Below are 18,415 nucleotides of genomic sequence, written 5' to 3'. Positions count from 1 at the left end.
CATGATTCAGATAGAGCAAACTATTGCAAACCACTTTCCAATTTACTTCTGTTATCAAAGTCTTAGTTTTCTTGTTATCCTTTGTTGAAAAGCAAGGATGTAGGCTCAGAAGTGTGCACGTGTCTGCAGCAGTTTTGCAACAATGTTGTTATACATTAGCAGGAGCACTAGATGACAGCACTATTTCCTGTAATGTAGTCCTGCAGGCACGTGCAGGCTACCTACCTAGGTATCTGTTCAACAAAGAATATCATGAGAAGGAAGCAAATTTGATAATAGAAGTCGATTGGAAACTTTTTTTAAATTATATTCTCTATCTGAATAATGAAAGAAATATGTTGGGTTTAATGTCCCTTTAAGCTGTATATACCTATACAAGGGAACCCTAAGTTTATACCAGGAAAGCAATTTCCTTTCATATCACGAGAAGGAAACCCAACACATAAAAGATGTAATTCTCATTGATAAAGTGAAAATAAAACCCATATATAGAGCTCGCTAGCCAAAATGAAGCTTTTCAAGGACAGATTTTACCATATCTACAGATTAAGTATTATATACAATCAGAAAATGTAATTATATATAAACAAAACTCAGAAAATAATATAATGTTAACTGTTATTGAAAGATGTCAGAAAGCGAAATATAAACTAGCATTATTATACAAACAGTTAATAAGGAAAGAATAAAAAAATAGTTTGCAGGGAATATCAGAAAGTTGGGAGAAAATCATAAATAGACAAATAACAGAAGACGATTCTTAGCAATATTAAGAATGTAAGATACACAACACTAGATATGGGACTAAGAGAATCTAATGTTAGACTTCTACGCCAGGGCCATATGACTCCCACTAGAAGGGCAAAATGGGACAATAATACTAATCCAATATGTATGAAATGTAGTAAACCAGCTCAGGATATAACACACTATATATGGAGTCGTCCAAAAATATTTCAATATTGGTGCCAGGTATCTTCCCTAATCACAAAAATTATGAAGATAAAAATTACAATTAGACTTTAACAACAATGCTCTTTGACTTACCGAGTGTAATAACAAAAAAAGAGAAGAGGCTTATTATAATGATTATTTTATCAGCAAAAAAGCTTATTTTCAAATTATGGATGGGGAAAAAAAAGAAAACCGACAATCAGCGCACTTGGGGAAGATATAAGGCACCAGATAAATATAGAAAGAATGGACACATTAATGGATATTAACAATAGAATTGAGGTATTTTTGGGAAAATGGTCCCTATACATAAAAACACTGTCTGAACTTAATCAAAGAAATATATTAACTGTTTTCAAAGATACAGAATATTTTATAGAACTGAAATTTTTTTACTTTGTCAAATCATCAATAAAAAAACAAAACTATTCTGTTTCATTATAAATGGAGAGAACTTTTCGTTGTGACTTAAAGGGACACTGAACCCAAAAAAAAATCTTTTGTGATTCAGATAGAACATACAATTTCAAGCAACTTTCTAACTTACTCCTATTATCACATTTTCTTCATTCTCTTGGTATCTTTATTTGAAATGCAAGAATGTAAGTTTTTTGGGGGTTTTTAAATACATTTTTTATTGAGATTTGTTAGCATGAACAAAAACAAAACAGCGTATGTCAATGCACAGTCAAATATGTCAATGTACAGGCAGAGCAGGAGTAAAGAAACATTACATTCAAGATGGTTTAAGAGAAATATACATATGTAGGTCTAGTAACAGGTACACAAGCTTCTTCAGCATAAGTTAAAAATGTGTTACAGTATGATGGCAGTTTGCAGGTAAACAGAGAGAGCTCTGAGAAAAGTAATCTAGGTAAGATCCTAACAGGTACCATCACATGAAGTGTTTTTACTTAAGGGATGTAGAGGAACATTTTAGTTGGAAATCTCATTTTAAATAGTGTTACTTAATCTCAAGTCTTAAGTGGTACATACTGCCGCTCCATATCCGCTAATAAGAATATCTCAACAACTAATATCTATCATGAGACAAATCAATAGAAAACCTAGAAAATGCTTTTATCAAATGTTAATAGAGAACCCCCTATTATCTGTTATAAGGTGGAAGGCAAGTAAGGACTTATGGACCCTATCACTTATAAGAAAGTTGTAGTCAGTATCTACCATGAAGCAGTGAGTGTTTGTAGTAGTTGGTGCTTTTTATATTACATTATAAGGCTATGGGATACTGAGTCCGCTTATACCGAATGAGCTCTTCTATGGGAGGTACTAATGGTTGAAAGGCTTAAGTGGGGCATAATAAGAGAGAGCTCAGGGTAGGGCTGATTTTTATACATAGAATAGATAAGAACAGTTTGTGTATAGGTAGGATATCCTAGTTATGGGGTTTCTAGAGGCTTATGGGAGTAGTTGCTGAGAGAGGGAGAGAAAAGTAGGAGTACCATTTTCGTTAATAAGGTATATAGGAAAAAACAGCGGACAAAAGTCGCTCATATTAAAGGTTGGATACAGCCTGGTTTCAATGGATTGTGAATGTTGATGGAGGAGTTTAGTAGATGCTGATGGAGCATTTATGTCATCTGGAAGGGGGTAGAAAATATGGGAGGTAAAGAGGACTATTAAGCTATGTCTTGGGAAAGAGAATAGCTGCAGAGGTGTGTGGATTTTCAACTAGACATGTATCATAAGTTTAAAAGGCCTCTATAGGGGCTTATTAGGATATAAATAAGCTCATGCAAAGTACGTGTAAAGTCTACCAATAAAACCAGAAGTTGGTAGGCATGAAATAGAGTGCTATTAGAGTGGAGTTTGAATCATGGGACCACATGAGGTAATGTCTACTTATTACCGAGGCTACTAGGATGTGCTCTAAATGGTTATAGGGTATTAGGAGACATAGTTAAATTTACAGGTCATGTAGTTTAGATCCACATCTGAGAGCTGGATATGAGTACATCACGGAGTAGAATAGCTGTGGTAAAGCTGATGAGCATGTAAACATTTCTTACACAAACACATAACTATATACAGGAGACCATTAAGGTTAGTACGATAAACCACAAACATTTGAGATCTGATAGTGGCTCTGTAACCAGATAGGCCATGTAAGAGGGTCTATAGGCCATATGTCCAAATAAACTGGGATAAATTAAAGGAACTTAGCTAGGGCTTGGATGACAAACAGAGAAAACATTGCTAAGACAGTAAATAAAACATATGCTAAGAGCAGTTAATAAAATTCAGTACTAATAACATACTTATGAGCCCTTATCCTGACCTCATGAACTTCTAAATGTGCTTATTAGAGAGAAAAGATAACAAAAACTAAGGGGAGCACTGGGAAAAGTCTCAATCATGCATATATACTTAGGTCCAAATATATAAAGAGAGAAGTCTCTTGGATCATGTAGTGATCTTTTCTAGCCCACTCCATTTCAACATTCAGACTGCTTGTCACGATCGACACTTGGATTAACTCATGAGATCCAGTAGGGCTTCTGTAGTAGCAAACCATCCAGATCATTCAATTCACAGATAAGTGACAGTCCTGCTATCCAGTTTTCCTTTCTCCCGCCCCGTAGATCCCTAAAGTGAAAAACATAATTTATGTAAGAACTTACCTGATAAATTCATTTCTTTCATATTAACAAGAGTCCATGAGCTAGTGACGTATGGGATATACATTCCTACCAGGAGGGGCAAAGTTTCCCAAACCTTAAAATGCCTATAAATACACCCCTCACCACACCCACAAATCAGTTTAACGAATAGCCAAGAAGTGGGGTGATAAGAAAAAAAGTGCGAAGCATATAAAATAAGGAATTGGAATAATTGTGCTTTATACAAAAAAATCATAACCACCACAAAAAAGGGTGGGCCTCATGGACTCTTTTTAATATGAAAGAAATGAATTTATCAGGTAAGTTCTTACATAAATTATGTTTTCTTTCATGTAATTAACAAGAGTCCATGAGCTAGTGACGTATGGGATAATGACTACCCAAGATGTGGATCTTTCCACACAAGAGTCACTAGAGAGGGAGGGATAAAATAAAGACAGCCAATTCCTGCTGAAAATAATCCACACCCAAAATAAAGTTTAACAAAAAACATAAGCAGAAGATTCAAACTGAAACCGCTGCCTGAAGAACTTTTCTACCAAAAACTGCTTCAGAAGAAGAAAATACATCAAAATGGTAGAATTTAGTAAAAGTATGCAAAGAGGACCAAGTTGCTGCTTTGCAGATCTGGTCAACCGAAGCTTCATTCCTAAACGCCCAGGAAGTAGATACTGACCTAGTAGAATGAGCTGTAATTCTCTGAGGCGGAATTTTACCCGACTCAACATAGGCAAGATGAATTAAAGATTTCAACCAAGATGCCAAGAAATGGCAGAAGCTTTCTGGCCTTTCCTAGAACCGGAAAAGATAACAAATAGACTAGAAGTCTTACAGAAAGATTTCGTAGCTTCAACATAATATTTCAAAGCTCTAACAACATCCAAAGAATGCAACGATTTCTCCTTAGAATTCTTAGGATTAGGACATAATGAAGGAACCACAATTTCTCTACCAATGTTGTTGGAATTCACAACGTTAGGTAAAAATTCAAAAGAAGTTCGCAACACCGCCTTATCCTGATGAAGAATCAGAAAAGGAGACTCACAAGAAAGAGCAGATAATTCAGAAACTCTTCTGCAGAAGAGATGGCCAAAAGGAACAAAACTTTCCAAGAAAGTAATTTAATATCCAATGAATGCATAGGTTCAAATGGAGGAGCTTGAAGAGCCCCCAGAACCAAATTCAAACTCCAAGGAGGAGAAACTGACTTAATGACAGGCTTTATATGAACCAAAGCTTGTACAAAACAATGAATATCAGGAAGAATAGCAATCTTTCTGTGAAAAAGAACAGAAAGAGCAGAGATTTGACCTTTCAAGGAACTTGCGGACAAACCCTTATCTAAACCATCCTGAAGAAATTGTAATATTCTCGGTATTCTAAAAGAATGCCAAGAAAAATGATGAGAAAGACACCAAGAAATATAGGTCTTCCAGACTCTATAATATATCTCTCTGGATACAGATTTACGAGCCTGTAACATAGTATTAATCACAGAGTCAGAGAAACCTCTTTGACCAAGAATCAAGCGTTCAATCTCCATACCTTTAAATTTAAGGATTTCAGATCCTGATGGAAAAAAGGACCTTGAGACAAAAGGTCTGGTCTTAACGGAAGAGTCCACGGTTGGCAAGAGGCCATCCGGACAGGATCCGCATACCAAAACCTGTGAGGCCATGCCGGAGCTACCAGCAGAACAAACGAGCATTCCTTCAGAATCTTGGAGATTACTCTTGGAAGAAGAACTAGAGGCGGAAAGATATAGGCAGGATGATACTTCCAAGGAAGTGAAAATGCATCCACTGCCTTCGCCTGAGGATCCCGGGATCTGGACAGATACCTGGGAAGTTTCTTGTTTAGATGAGAAGCCATCAGATTTATTTCTGGAAGTTCCCACATTTGAACAATCTGAAGAAATACCTCTGGGTGAAGAGACCATTCGCCCGGATGCAACGTTTGGCGACTGAGATAATCCGCTTTCCAATTGTCCATACCTGGGATAAAAACCGCAGAGATTAGACAGGAGCTGGATTCCGCCCAAACCAAAATTCGAGATACTTCTTTCATAGCCAGAGGACTGTGAGTCCCTCCTTGATGATTGATGTATGCCACAGTTGTGACATTGTCATATCTGAAAACAATGAACAACTCTCTCTTCAGAAGAGGCCAAGACTGAAGAGCTCTGAAAATTGCACGGAGTTCCAAAATATTGATCGGAAATCTCACCTCCTGAGATTCCCAAACCCCTTGTGCCGTCAGATACCCCCACACAGCTCCCCAACCTGTAAGACTTGTATCTGTTGAGATTATAGTCCAGGTCAGAAGAACAAAGAAGCCCCCTGAACTAAACGATGGTGATCTGTCCACCATGTCAGAGAGTGTCGTAAAATCGGTTTAAAGATATTAATTGAGATATCTTTGAGTAATCCCTGCACCATAGGTTCAGCATACAGAGCTGAAGAGGTCGCATGTGAAAACGAGCAAAGGAGATCGCATCTGATGCGGCAGTCCTAAGACCCAACATTTCCATGCATAAGGCTACCAAAGGGAATGATTGTGACTGAAGGTTTTGACAAGCTGATATCAATGTTAAACTTCTCTTGTCTGACAAGGACAGAGTCATAGACACTGAATTTATCTAGAAACCTAAAAAGGTTACCCTTGTCTGAGGAATCAATGAACTGATTGGTAAATTGATCCTCCAACCATGAACTTGAAGAAACAACACAAGTCGATTCGTATGAGATTCTTCGAAAATGAGAAGACTGAGCAAGTACCAAGATATCGTCCAAATAAGGAAATACCAAAACCCTATTCTCTGATTACAGAAAGAAGGGCACCGAGAACCTTTGAAAAAAATTCTTGGAACTGAGGCTAGGCCAAACAGTAGAGCCACAAAACTGGTAATGCTTGTCTAAAAAGAGAATCTCAGACACTAAAAGTGATCTGGATGAATCGGAATATGCAGATACACATCCTGTAAATCTATTGTAGACATATAATGCCCTTGCTAAACAAAAGGCAGGATAGTCCTACAGTAACCATCTTGAATGTTGGTATCCTAACATAACGATTCAATAATGATAGATCCAGAACTGGTCTGAAGGAATTGACCTTCTTTGGTACAATGAAGAGATAAAATAAAACCCCAGCCCCTGTTCCAGAACTGGAACTGGCATAAATACTCCAGCCAACTCTAGATCTGAAACACATTTCAGAAATGCTGAGCCTTGCTGTGTCAACTGGGACACGGGAAAGAAAAGAATCTCTTAGCAGGAGGCCTTAACTTGAAGCCAATTCTGTACCTTTCTGAAACAATGTTTCTGAAACCAGAGATTAAGAACGGAATTGATCCAAATTTCTTTGAAGAAAACGTAATCTGCCCCATACCAGCTGAGCTGGAATAAGGGCCGCACCTTCATAGATACTTAGGAGCTGGCTATAGGTTTCTATAAGGCTTGGATATATTCCAAACTGGAAATAGTTTCCAAACTGATACCGCTCCTGAGGATGAAGGATCAGGCTTTTGTTCCTTGTTGTGAGGAAAGGAACGAAATGATTATTTACCCTGGAAAGAAAGGGAAAGCAAAGTTGACTTAGAAGACATGTCAGCATTCCAAGTTTAATCCATAAAGCTTTTCTAGCTAAAATAGCTAGAGACATATACCTGACATCAACTCTAATGATATCAAAAGATGGTATCACCAATAAAATTATTAGCATGTTATAGAATAATAATAATGCTATAAAATTATGATCTGTTACTTGTTGCGCTAAAGCTTCTAACAAAAAAGTTGAAGCTGCAGCAACATCCGCTAAAAATATAGCAGGTCTAAGAAGATTACCTGAACATAAGTAAGCTTTTCTTAGAAAAGATTCAATTTTCCTATCTAAAGGATCCTTAAATGAAGTACTATCTGCCATAGGAATAGTAGTACATTAGCAGGAGTAGAGACAGCCCCATAACCTTAGGGATTTTTGTCCCAAAAAACTCTAATCTGTCAGATGGCACAGGATATAATTTGCTTAAATGTCTAGAAGGAGTAAATAAATTACCCAAATTATTCCATTCCCTGGAAATTACTTCAGAAATAGCATCAGGGAGATAAAACACTTCTGGAATAACTACAGGAGATTTAAAAACCTTATTTAAACGTTTACATTTAGTATCAAGAGGACCAGAATCCTCTATTTCTAATGCAAATAACACTTCTTTAAGTAAAGAACGAATAAATTCCATCTTGAACAAATACAAAGATTTATCAGCATCAACCTCTGAGACAGAAACCTCTGAACCAGAAGAACCATTATCAGTATCAGAATGATGATGTTCATTTAAAAATTCATCTGAAAAAAAGAGAAGTTTTAAAAGACTTTTATGTATACTAGAAGGAGAAATAACAGACATAGCCTTCTTAATGGATTTAAAAAATAAAATCTCTTATGTTATCAGGAACACTCTGAAAATTAGATGTTGACGGACAGCAACAGGTAATGTAACAGTACTAAAGGAAATTTTATCTGCATTAATAAGTTTGACATGACATGCAATACAAATAACAGCTGGAGAAAACAGATACCAAAAGTTTATAGCAGACTTAGCTTGGTAGCTCCAGCACTGTGCAGTGATTTTCCTGTAGTATCTTCTGACTCAGTTGCAACGTGGAACATCTTGCAATATGTAAAAGAAAAAAACAACATATAAAGCAAAATTGATCAAATTCCTTAAATGACAGTTTCAGGAATGGGAAAAAAATGCCAGTGAACAAGCTTCTAGCAACCAGAAGCAATAAATAATGAGACTTAAATAATGTGGAGACAAAAATGACGCCCATATTTTTTAGCGCCAAAAAAGACGCCCACATTATTTGGCGCCTAAATGCTTTTGGCGCCAAAAATGACGCCACATCCGGAACGCCGACATCCTTGACGCAAAATAACGTCAAAAAATGACGCAACTTCCGGCGACACGTATGACGCCGGAAACGGAAAAGAATTTTTGCGCCAAAAAAGTCCGCGCCAAGAATGACGCAATAAAATGAAGCATTTTCAGCCCCCGCGAGCCTAACAGCCCACAGGGAAAAAAGTCAAATTTTTGAGGTAAGAAAAAATATGATAATTCAATGCATAATCCCAAATATGAAACTGACTGTCTGGAAATAAGGAAAGTTGAACATTCTGAGTCAAGGCAAATAAATGTTTGAATACATATATTTAGAACTTTATAAATAAAGTGCCCAACCATAGCTTAGAGTGTCACAGAAAATAAGACTTACTTACCCCAGGACACTCATCTACATGTTTGTAGAAAGCCAAACCAGTACTGAAACGAGAATCAGTAGAGGAAATGGTAAATATAAGAGTATATCGTCGATCTGAAAAGGGAGGTAAGAGATGAATCTCTACGACCGATAACAGAGAACCTTATGAAATAGACCCCGTAGAAGGAGATCACTGCATTCAATAGGCAATACTCTCTTCACATCCCTCTGACATTCACTGCACGCTGAGAGGAAAACCGGGCTCCAACTTGCTGCGGAGCGCATATCAACGTAGAATCTAGCACAAACTTACTTCACCACCTCCCTTGGAGGCAAAGTTTGTAAAACTGATTTGTGGGTGTGGTGAGGGGTGTATTTATAGGCATTTTAAGGTTTGGGAAACTTTGCCCCTCCTGGTAGGAATGTATATCCCATACGTCACTAGCTCATGGACTCTTGTTAATTACATGAAAGAAAGTGAGAATTTTCGCCCATGGGAGTTTGCTGCACACCTCCCCGAGATGTGATCATAGGTAAAGGATCATGTTTCCGTTCATGTCGGGGACACAGGCCGGGAGGGAGAGGGTGCCAGAGGTGCTGCTGGGTGGTGACCGGGATAGACCCTCTTGAGACTGATGCATCGCCAGCTAAGCATGGGGTGCTTACCATGTGGAGCATTGTCGTAATGCTAAATGCCACGCTAGGTATGGTGCTCAGTAAGGTCCCTCTGAGCTTCCTCTCTGGTGTCAGACAAAAAGGGTGTTGCAAAACGAGCGGGTTCTCAATCGGCTCGGAGATTCGGTGTTGTAGCTTGTCAGTAAACTAACGCCATCTCGGGTACGCATGTCTGCAATAGCGGTTCGGAGATCACTAAATCCTCTTTCGGCTTTAGTACCCAGCTCCTCCAGCAAATAGCTTATATTTATGTAGAATTCCTCCATCCTGTGAGTGTTGCTGTACCACTTCTACCCGGCTAGATGTTAATACAGGGGGGAGGTGTTGGTATGATATCTTAGGCCGCTGAGTTCAGGCTGGGTTGAGATATGTCATCAAGCGTAATGAAACAAACTAATTTGTAGGCATCATCTCACTTAGAATCTTCCTCCAAGGTAATAGTCAGAAGTGCATTGCAGGATGAGATGTTAGACGGGAGATAGTCAGTGGATTGCTTAAATGACCATAAGAGCTACTGAAAACCACGTCTGACCACGACTGTGGCTTAGACACGCCCCCCCCAGAATGTACGCTTAGATGCCGGCCCATTTTTGGTGGGACATTTACCATCTATATAACATTGCAGAAGAAGACAGCATTTCCAGATAAGAACCTTTCAGGAATTTCTTATTACTGTATTTGTTATTATTTGTGTTGTATCCTATGTTTCTCATAGTCCCATATTTATAAGAATTGTTTCTTTTTTGTTTACATTATTCCGTATAGTATATTTTATTATAGTTATTATATGTAATATCTTGTTCTCTTCTCTCTTAGCCTATTTACATAGTAATCATATAGGGTCCTGTGCGCCCCCTAGTAGTAACACACCCTTAGTGTTACTGATTGTTTCATTTTTGGTGAACAACCTGTGTTGTTCTTGCTGATTGGTGGATAAAATCATCCACCAATCAAAAAGTGCTGTCCAGAGTCTGAAACAAAAAAAAAAAGCTAAGATGCATTCTTTTTCAAATAAAGATAGCAAAAGAACGAAGAAAAATTGATAATTGGAGTAAATTAGAAAGTTGCTTAAAATTGCATGCTCTGAATAGCGAAAGAAAAAATTTGGGTTCAGTGTCCCTTTAACATAACCTGATGGCTGTGAATATATTACGTGAGATCATTGCTAGTTGTGAATTGAATAGTTTGCTTGAAAAATAGTAAACTGAATAAAAAAAGGTTTTGCTAGATCATTTGTTTGCAAATAGTTAATCATTTGCTTCTTGTTTTTATTAACTGAGTGAATTTTTTTTTTTTTATGTTTACTATAATCAATAATAACATTGTGTAATTGAATAATCCATTTTGTCTAATATTTATTTTTTACAACCCCAGAATAAAATCAGGGCAGTGGCAAGGCCAAAGGACAGAGCCACAAACTGGTAATGGCTGTCTAGGAAGGCAAACCTCAGTAATTTCACATGATCCTTGTGAGAAAAAAAAAATGTGCAGATATAAATCTTTCGGATTTTTAATCAACATGAACTGACCTTCCAACACTAGAGGCAGAAAAGCGCACAGACTTTCCATCTTGAAGGTTGGCACTTTTAAGAAAGTGTTTATAGACTTCAGATTTAAAATTGGATGAACTGTTCCCTCCTTTTTGGAAACCACAAACAAGGTGGAGAAGAAAATCTGTCTCTGCTCACCCGGGAGAACTGGAGAAATAATGTAAACGAAAAAGGTAGCTGGAGAAATAACCAGTTTCCTCTTGATCTTGAACACAAGAGATTAAGGTCTACACCTTGATCAGGCCCAGGGGTAAACAGTTTTCATTCCAGCCTGGAATGACAGAGATTTAATCTGATTCTACATCCATGAGATACCAGTTCTAGGACAAACAAATATAAAGTGGAGTGTTTAAAAGCCTTTAAAAAGAAAGTTTACTTTTTTTTGCCTGCTTGCTCTTAGACCAGGAGGAGCGGTGTCCCCCCTGTGAGGTCTTGTGGAATTCTGCATCTTAAGTAGAGGGAATCTAGGTAATCCATAGGGGTGCTACAATAATAGCCGTATTGACAATCACGTGACCCATAAAGGCTTCAAAGATGTCTTTAAAAAAAAAAAAAATGGTTGGAGTGCTACTGGAAAAATGTTTTTTGAAGGTCCCCACTAGTGGAATGGTCTTCTAAATTACAGAGATTATAACCAACCAGGTTTTTAGCGTTAGTGAGATCGCTGTAATTAGCCATAAGATCATTTAGTTAAAGGAACATGAAACCAAAACTTTTTTCCTCCATGAGTTAGATAGATGATACAATTTTAAAGAACTTTCACATTTACTTCTATTTAATTTACTTAGTTCTCTTGAATACAAAAATGTGGGTTTAATGTCCTTTTAATTAATGGTGCCTCAGTTATCATATTGTTCATGCCCTGCAAATTTAAAAAAAATAAATCAAAATAAATAGAATGGAGGTATAGAACCCATAGGTTTTCTAAACATTCAAAGTCTATATCGGTTTAAGAGGGGTCTTGGACCTCACTATCATAAAAAACAATGGTCTATACCCCTGGAGTTTTATGTGGGTCAAAACAGATATTTGCTGATGAGAAGACCTCTTACTCTTCTTTCTGGATAAAAGTCATGATTCTTGATTTGAGGTGGTAATGTGCAACAGATTCTGCAGAGCCGTACAGGAAGTAGAACAAAAACACACAAAATATTTGGAAGGCAGACTGGGACAGAGGGAATATAAGACTGTTTCCAAGAGAGCTCATCTCCAAGTGGTCGTTAAAAGTGGGGAAGTAGCTTGTGGTAAGTGAGGATTGTAAGTCCATGTCTGTTTTTAGTTTGGAGAACTAGACATTTATGATGAGGTTAGGCAATAGACTTCTGAAGAGGTATTAAGATTAAACTCTATATTTACATATGCAAGTATGACATTTTCATACAAATAAAATCATAATGAATTTGTTTACTACTGATAAATAGATTCTAAAAAGGTAGTAACTGTGAAACAGCGAGGCTTAATACACCATGCATTTAAATGCTTTGCTATACTCTAGTACTACTATCACAGTCTCTATGAATAGGACTACATAAATAACCACATTTACACAAACAAAAACAACAACTTTTCATACTTACAACTAAAGTTATTTAACACCTTCCTGCCGTTAGGACAGTTCATGCCATCCTAACTGCATTAGACTTTAGCGCCGTTAAGACGGCATGGAATGTCCTAGCCGTTCTGCTGTCCTGAAGCCATAATTGCTTCCTAACTGGGATCGCGGGCTGGAGGAGGTGTCTAGCGTCACAGGCAATCCCCCCTGACCCAATCTCATCATTGAAATCACACGATCGCATGATTTCAATTTTGTTTTACATCTGAAACTTGTTCAGATGTAACAAATAAGTAGCGGCAGGAAGAGGTTAAGACAGAGCCGGATGATCTAAAGCTCTCTGGGTCTGGCGAGATTATCTAAAAAGTTTCATCAGTACTGTGATATCCCTCAAAATGATTTACAAAAGCAAATTTAGCTTGAGAGCTGTTTATCTGGTTATAGAGGTTTCTGGAAATAGAAGTAGAGACTGATGCATAATTAAAAAATAAAAAAAACGCAAAGCCGCAAGATATTTAGTGAGATTTCTCTCCATGTCGGTGAGTTTGTGATCTTCAGCTCCATAGCCATAAAGTTACTTTTCTTTGCCAATACATCACCTCACACAAATACTATTTCTACAACTTGGTCGGAGCCTTAATACATTGTTGCATAAGGGTAACGTTATACAGACCTGTTAGAGAGTTCTTTTTTTAGATGTAGCTGTTCAGTCTTTGCACGGCGGAGATTTCCTGCGATTTTCACAAACTCTTTATCCATAGAGTCTTTGTGAGTTTCCAGCTGTTTCAGCTTCCCAACCCAAGTCTCTCGCTTTTCTTTCAGGTCCATCTTTATAACCTAGAGGGAAGTTTTTAAAACAAACATTTTTTCTGAAAAAACTCACAAGACAAAAAGTATCACAAATGATACTCAAACAATTTCTATAAAACACATATGAAGCAGCAGCATTTGAAAAACACTTTTTTGCCCAACAAAAAGGTTAAAGGAACAGTCTAACCAAAATTAAATATCATGATTCAGATAGGGCAGCAATTTTAATCAACTTCTCAATCACAAATTTGTTGAAAGCTAAACCTAGGTAGACTCATATGCTAATTTTTAAGCCTTTGAAGGCCAACTTTTATCAAAGTGCAATTTGACAGGTTTTTTTTTACAGCTAGACTGCGCTAGTTCATGTGGGCCATATAGATAACATTGTGCTCATTCTCGTGGAGTTACCTAGGAGTTAGCATTGATTGGCTAAAATGCAAGTCTGTCAAAAGAACTGAAATAAGGGGGCAGTCTGTAGAGGGTTAGATACAAGCTAATCACAGAGGTAAAAAGTGTATTAATATAACAGTGTTGGTTATGCAAAACTGGGGAATGGGTAAAAAAAAAAAAAAAGGATTATCTATCTTTTTAAACAATAATAATCTGTGTGACGGACACTGGCTACCCCGACTGGGTAGCTCCGCCAAGAGGGTCCTTCAGGTACCTGAAACTTGTAGCTATAGAGTGGAGAGAAGTGATTATAGCCAGAGCCCACCCAAATAACCAGACAAAACCAGTATTTAGGCGAAACATGAACAGACTTTCACACACACACACACACTCCAGATCTCCCGCCCCTCCAGACAGACTGGCGCCCCCCATAGCATCCATAGTCCCCTACAGTTTCCACAACACAGAGGTGGTGGTTTCGGGGGGGGATCACGAGGAATCAGCAGCTATCCCCGGGTACCAAGGGAGAGCTCCGGGCCCCAATGTGTTTCAGTACAAAAATCAACATGATCCGTCGCTGGGGGATGGAGTGACAGTGGATCAAAAAGGTACACTGGGTAAGCCAGGGGGAGTAGGGCTGTAGAGGGGGTCCAAAACCCCAAGTTCCCAAGGCAGATCCCTTCCTGCAATCACCCCACCTCTTGCCCTTCCTAGGGGGTACTGATCCTCAAAAGAGCAGAGCTCTGGGACAAAGGGCCGCTGGAGCGACCTGGGGTAAAAGTTAGCTGGCGTCCAGGGTAATCCGGCCGGCCAGTAGTTCCAGGAGCCCAGCCAGCCGGAAATGGGGCAGGCGGTAAGCGATCAGCTCTTCCATAAGGAGGTACAAACAGTAGAAAAAGAGACAGCAAGAGTCTAGGAGATCCTGTGAACCATGAAAAGGCCAAAAACCAATGTAAAAAACAGTGAGCCAGGTAGAAGGGGGGTGGGGGGGTAGCCTTTGCAGTACGGTATCTGTGACACTCTAGATAAGACTGTCCGTTTAATGCTCACCGGCTATCATATGCTGAAGTGAGAACTCAGCTATATACCTATATATTAGTAGGAAGTGTGCAGCTAACAAAGCTGTTAAATTTAAAATTGCAATTATAACATCTGTTAATTCATATTTTTTCAGCCAAAAAAAAATTACAAAAATGTTAAAGGCAATTAATTCCCATGAACAGTAGAAAAAACATAATTTATGTAAGAACTTACCTGATAAATTCATTTCTTTCATATTAGCAAGAGTCCATGAGCTAGTGACGTATGGGATATACATTCCTACCAGGAGGGGCAAAGTTTCCCAAACCTTAAAATGCCTATAAATACACCCCTCACCACACCCACAATTCAGTTTAACGAATAGCCAAGAAGTGGGGTGATAAGAAAAAAGTGCGAAAGCATATAAAATAAGGAATTGGAATAATTGTGCTTTATACAAAAAAATCATAACCACCACAAAAAAGGGCGGGCCTCATGGACTCTTGCTAATATGAAAGAAATGAATTTATCAGGTAAGTTCTTACATAAATTATGTTTTCTTTCATGTAATTAGCAAGAGTCCATGAGCTAGTGACGTATGGGATAATGACTACCCAAGATGTGGATCTTTCCACACAAGAGTCACTAGAGAGGGAGGGATAAAATAAAGACAGCCAATTCCTGCTGAAAAATAATCCACACCCAAAATAAAGTTTAATGAAAAACATAAGCAGAAGATTCAAACTGAAACAGCTGCCTGAAGTACTTTTCTACCAAAAACTGCTTCAGAAGAAGAAAATACAACAAAATGGTAGAATTTGGTAAAAGTATGCAAAGAGGACCAAGTTGCCGCTTTGCAAATCTGATCAACCGAAGCTTCATTCCTAAACGCCCAGGAAGTAGAAACTGACCTAGTAGAATGAGCTGTAATCCTATGAGGCGGAGTCTTACCCGACTCAACATAGGCAAGATGAATTAAAGATTTCAACCAAGATGCCAAAGAAATGGCAGAAGTTTTCTGGCCTTTCTAAAACCGGAAAAGATAACAAATAAACTAGAAGTCTTTCGGAAAGACTTAGTAGCTTCAACATAATATTTCAAAGCTCTAATAACATCCAAAGAATGCAACGATTTCTCCTTAGAATTCTTAGGATTAGGACATAATGAAGGAACCACAATGTCTCTACTAATGTTGTTGGAATTCACAACTTAGGTAAAAATTCAAAAGAAGTTCGCAACACCGCCTTATCCTGATGAAAAATCAGAAAAGGAGACTCACAAGAAAGAGCAGATAATTCAGAAACTCTTCTGGCAGAAGAGATGGCCAAAAGGAACAAAACTTTCCAAGAAAGTAATTTAATATCCAATGAATGCATAGGTTCAAATGGAGGAGCTTGAAGAGCCCCCAGAACCAAATTCAAACTCCAAGGAGGAGAAATTGACTTAATGACAGGCTTTATACGAACCAAAGCTTGTACAAAACAATGAATATCAGGAAGAATAGCAATCTTTCTGTGAAAAAGAACAGAAAGAGCAGAGATTTGACCTTTCAAGGAACTTGCGGACAAACCCTTATCTAAACCATCCTGAAGAAACTGTAATATTCTCGGTATTCTAAAAGAATGCCAAGAAAAATGATGAGAAAGACACCAAGAAATATAAGTCTTCCAGACTCTATAATATATCTCTCTGGATACAGATTTACGAGCCTGTAACATAGTATTAATCACAGAGTCAGAGAAACCTCTTTGACCAAGAATCAAGCGTTCAATCTCCATATCTTTAAATTTAAGGATTTCAGATCCTGATGGAAAAAAGGACCTTGAGACAAAAGGTCTGGTCTTAACGGAAGAGTCCACGGTTGGCAAGAGGCCATCCGGACAAGATCCGCATACCAAAACCTGTGAGGCCATGCCGGAGCTACCAGCAGAACAAACGAGCATTCCTTCAGAATCTTGGAGATTACTCTTGGAAGAAGAACTAGAGGCGGAAAGATATAGGCAGGATGATACTTCCAAGGAAGTGATAATGCATCCACTGCCTCCGCCTGAGGATCCCGGGATCTGGACAGATACCTGGGAAGTTTCTTGTTTAGATGAGAAGCCATCAGATCTATTTCTGGAAGTTCCCACATTTGAACAATCTGAAGAAATACCTCTGGGTGAAGAGACCATTCGCCCGGATGCAACGTTTGGCGACTGAGATAATCCGCTTTCCAATTGTCCATACCTGGGATATGAACCGCAGAGATTAGACAGGAGCTGGATTCCGCCCAAACCAAAATTCGAGATACTTCTTTCATAGCCAGAGGACTGTGAGTCCCTCCTTGATGATTGATGTATGCCACAGTTGTGACATTGTCTATCTGAAAACAAATGAACAACTCTCTCTTCAGAAGAGGCCAAGACTGAAGAGCTCTGAAAATTGCACGGAGTTCCAAAATATTGATCGGAAATCTCACCTCCTGAGATTCCCAAACCCCTTGTGCCGTCAGATACCCCCACACAGCTCCCCAACCTGTAAGACTTGCATCTGTTGAGATTATAGTCCAGGTCATAAGAACAAAGAAGCCCCCTGAACTAAACGATGGTGATCTGTCCACCATGTCAGAGAGTGTCGTAAAATCGGTTTAAAGATATTAATTGAGATATCTTTGAGTAATCCCTGCACCATTGGTTCAGCATACAGAGCTGAAGAGGTCGCATGTGAAAACGAGCAAAGGAGATCGCATCTGATGCGGCAGTCCTAAGACCCAACATTTCCATGCATAAGGCTACCAAAGGGAATGATTGTGACTGAAGGTTTTGACAAGCTGATATCAATGTTAAACTTCTCTTGTCTGACAAGGACAGAGTCATAGACACTGAATTTATCTAGAAACCTAAAAAGGTTACCCTTGTCTGAGGAATCAATGAACTGATTGGTAAATTGATCCTCCAACCATGAACTTGAAGAAACAACACAAGTCGATTCGTATGAGATTCTTCGAAAATGAGAAGACTGAGCAAGTACCAAGATATCGTCCAAATAAGGAAATACCAAAACCCTATTCTCTGATTACAGAAAGAAGGGCACCGAGAACCTTTGAAAAAAATTCTTGGAACTGAGGCTAGACCAAACGGTAGAGCCACAAAACTGGTAATGCTTGTCTAAAAAGAGAATCTCAGACACTAAAAGTGATCTGGATGAATCGGAATATGCAGATACACATCCTGTAAATCTATTGTAGACATATAATGCCCTTGCTAAACAAAAGGCAGGATAGTCCTACAGTAACCATATTGAATGTTGGTATCCTAACATAACGATTCAATAATGATAGATCCAGAACTGGTCTGAAGGAATTGACCTTCTTTGGTACAATGAAGAGATAAAATAAAACCCCAGCCCCTGTTCCAGAACTGGAACTGGCATAAATACTCCAGCCAACTCTAGATCTGAAACACATTTCAGAAATGCTGAGCCTTTGCTGTGTTAACTGGGACACGGGAAAGAAAAGAATCTCTTAGCAGGAGGCCTTAACTTGAAGCCAATTCTGTACCTTTCTGAAACAATGTTTCT

The 18,415-nt window shown here is 38.4% G+C and overlaps 1 protein-coding gene across 1 annotated transcript in view; it reads right to left on the bottom strand.

Annotated features, from left to right (window-relative positions):
* IRAG2 (inositol 1,4,5-triphosphate receptor associated 2) overlaps positions 1-18,415 on the bottom strand; it is a 530,761-nt gene that overhangs the window by 401,690 nt on the left and 110,656 nt on the right. Inside the window, exon 16 of the mRNA XM_053719704.1 lies at positions 13,308-13,471. Coding sequence (XP_053575679.1) covers positions 13,308-13,471 — 164 coding nt within the window. The remainder of the gene's footprint in view (positions 1-13,307; positions 13,472-18,415) is intronic.

Source organism: Bombina bombina, chromosome 6 (genome assembly GCF_027579735.1).
Source record: "Bombina bombina isolate aBomBom1 chromosome 6, aBomBom1.pri, whole genome shotgun sequence".
Lineage (NCBI taxonomy): Eukaryota > Metazoa > Chordata > Amphibia > Anura > Bombinatoridae > Bombina > Bombina bombina.
Note: the sequence above shows the minus strand (reverse complement) of the source record. Positions and strands in the feature narration are given on the sequence as shown.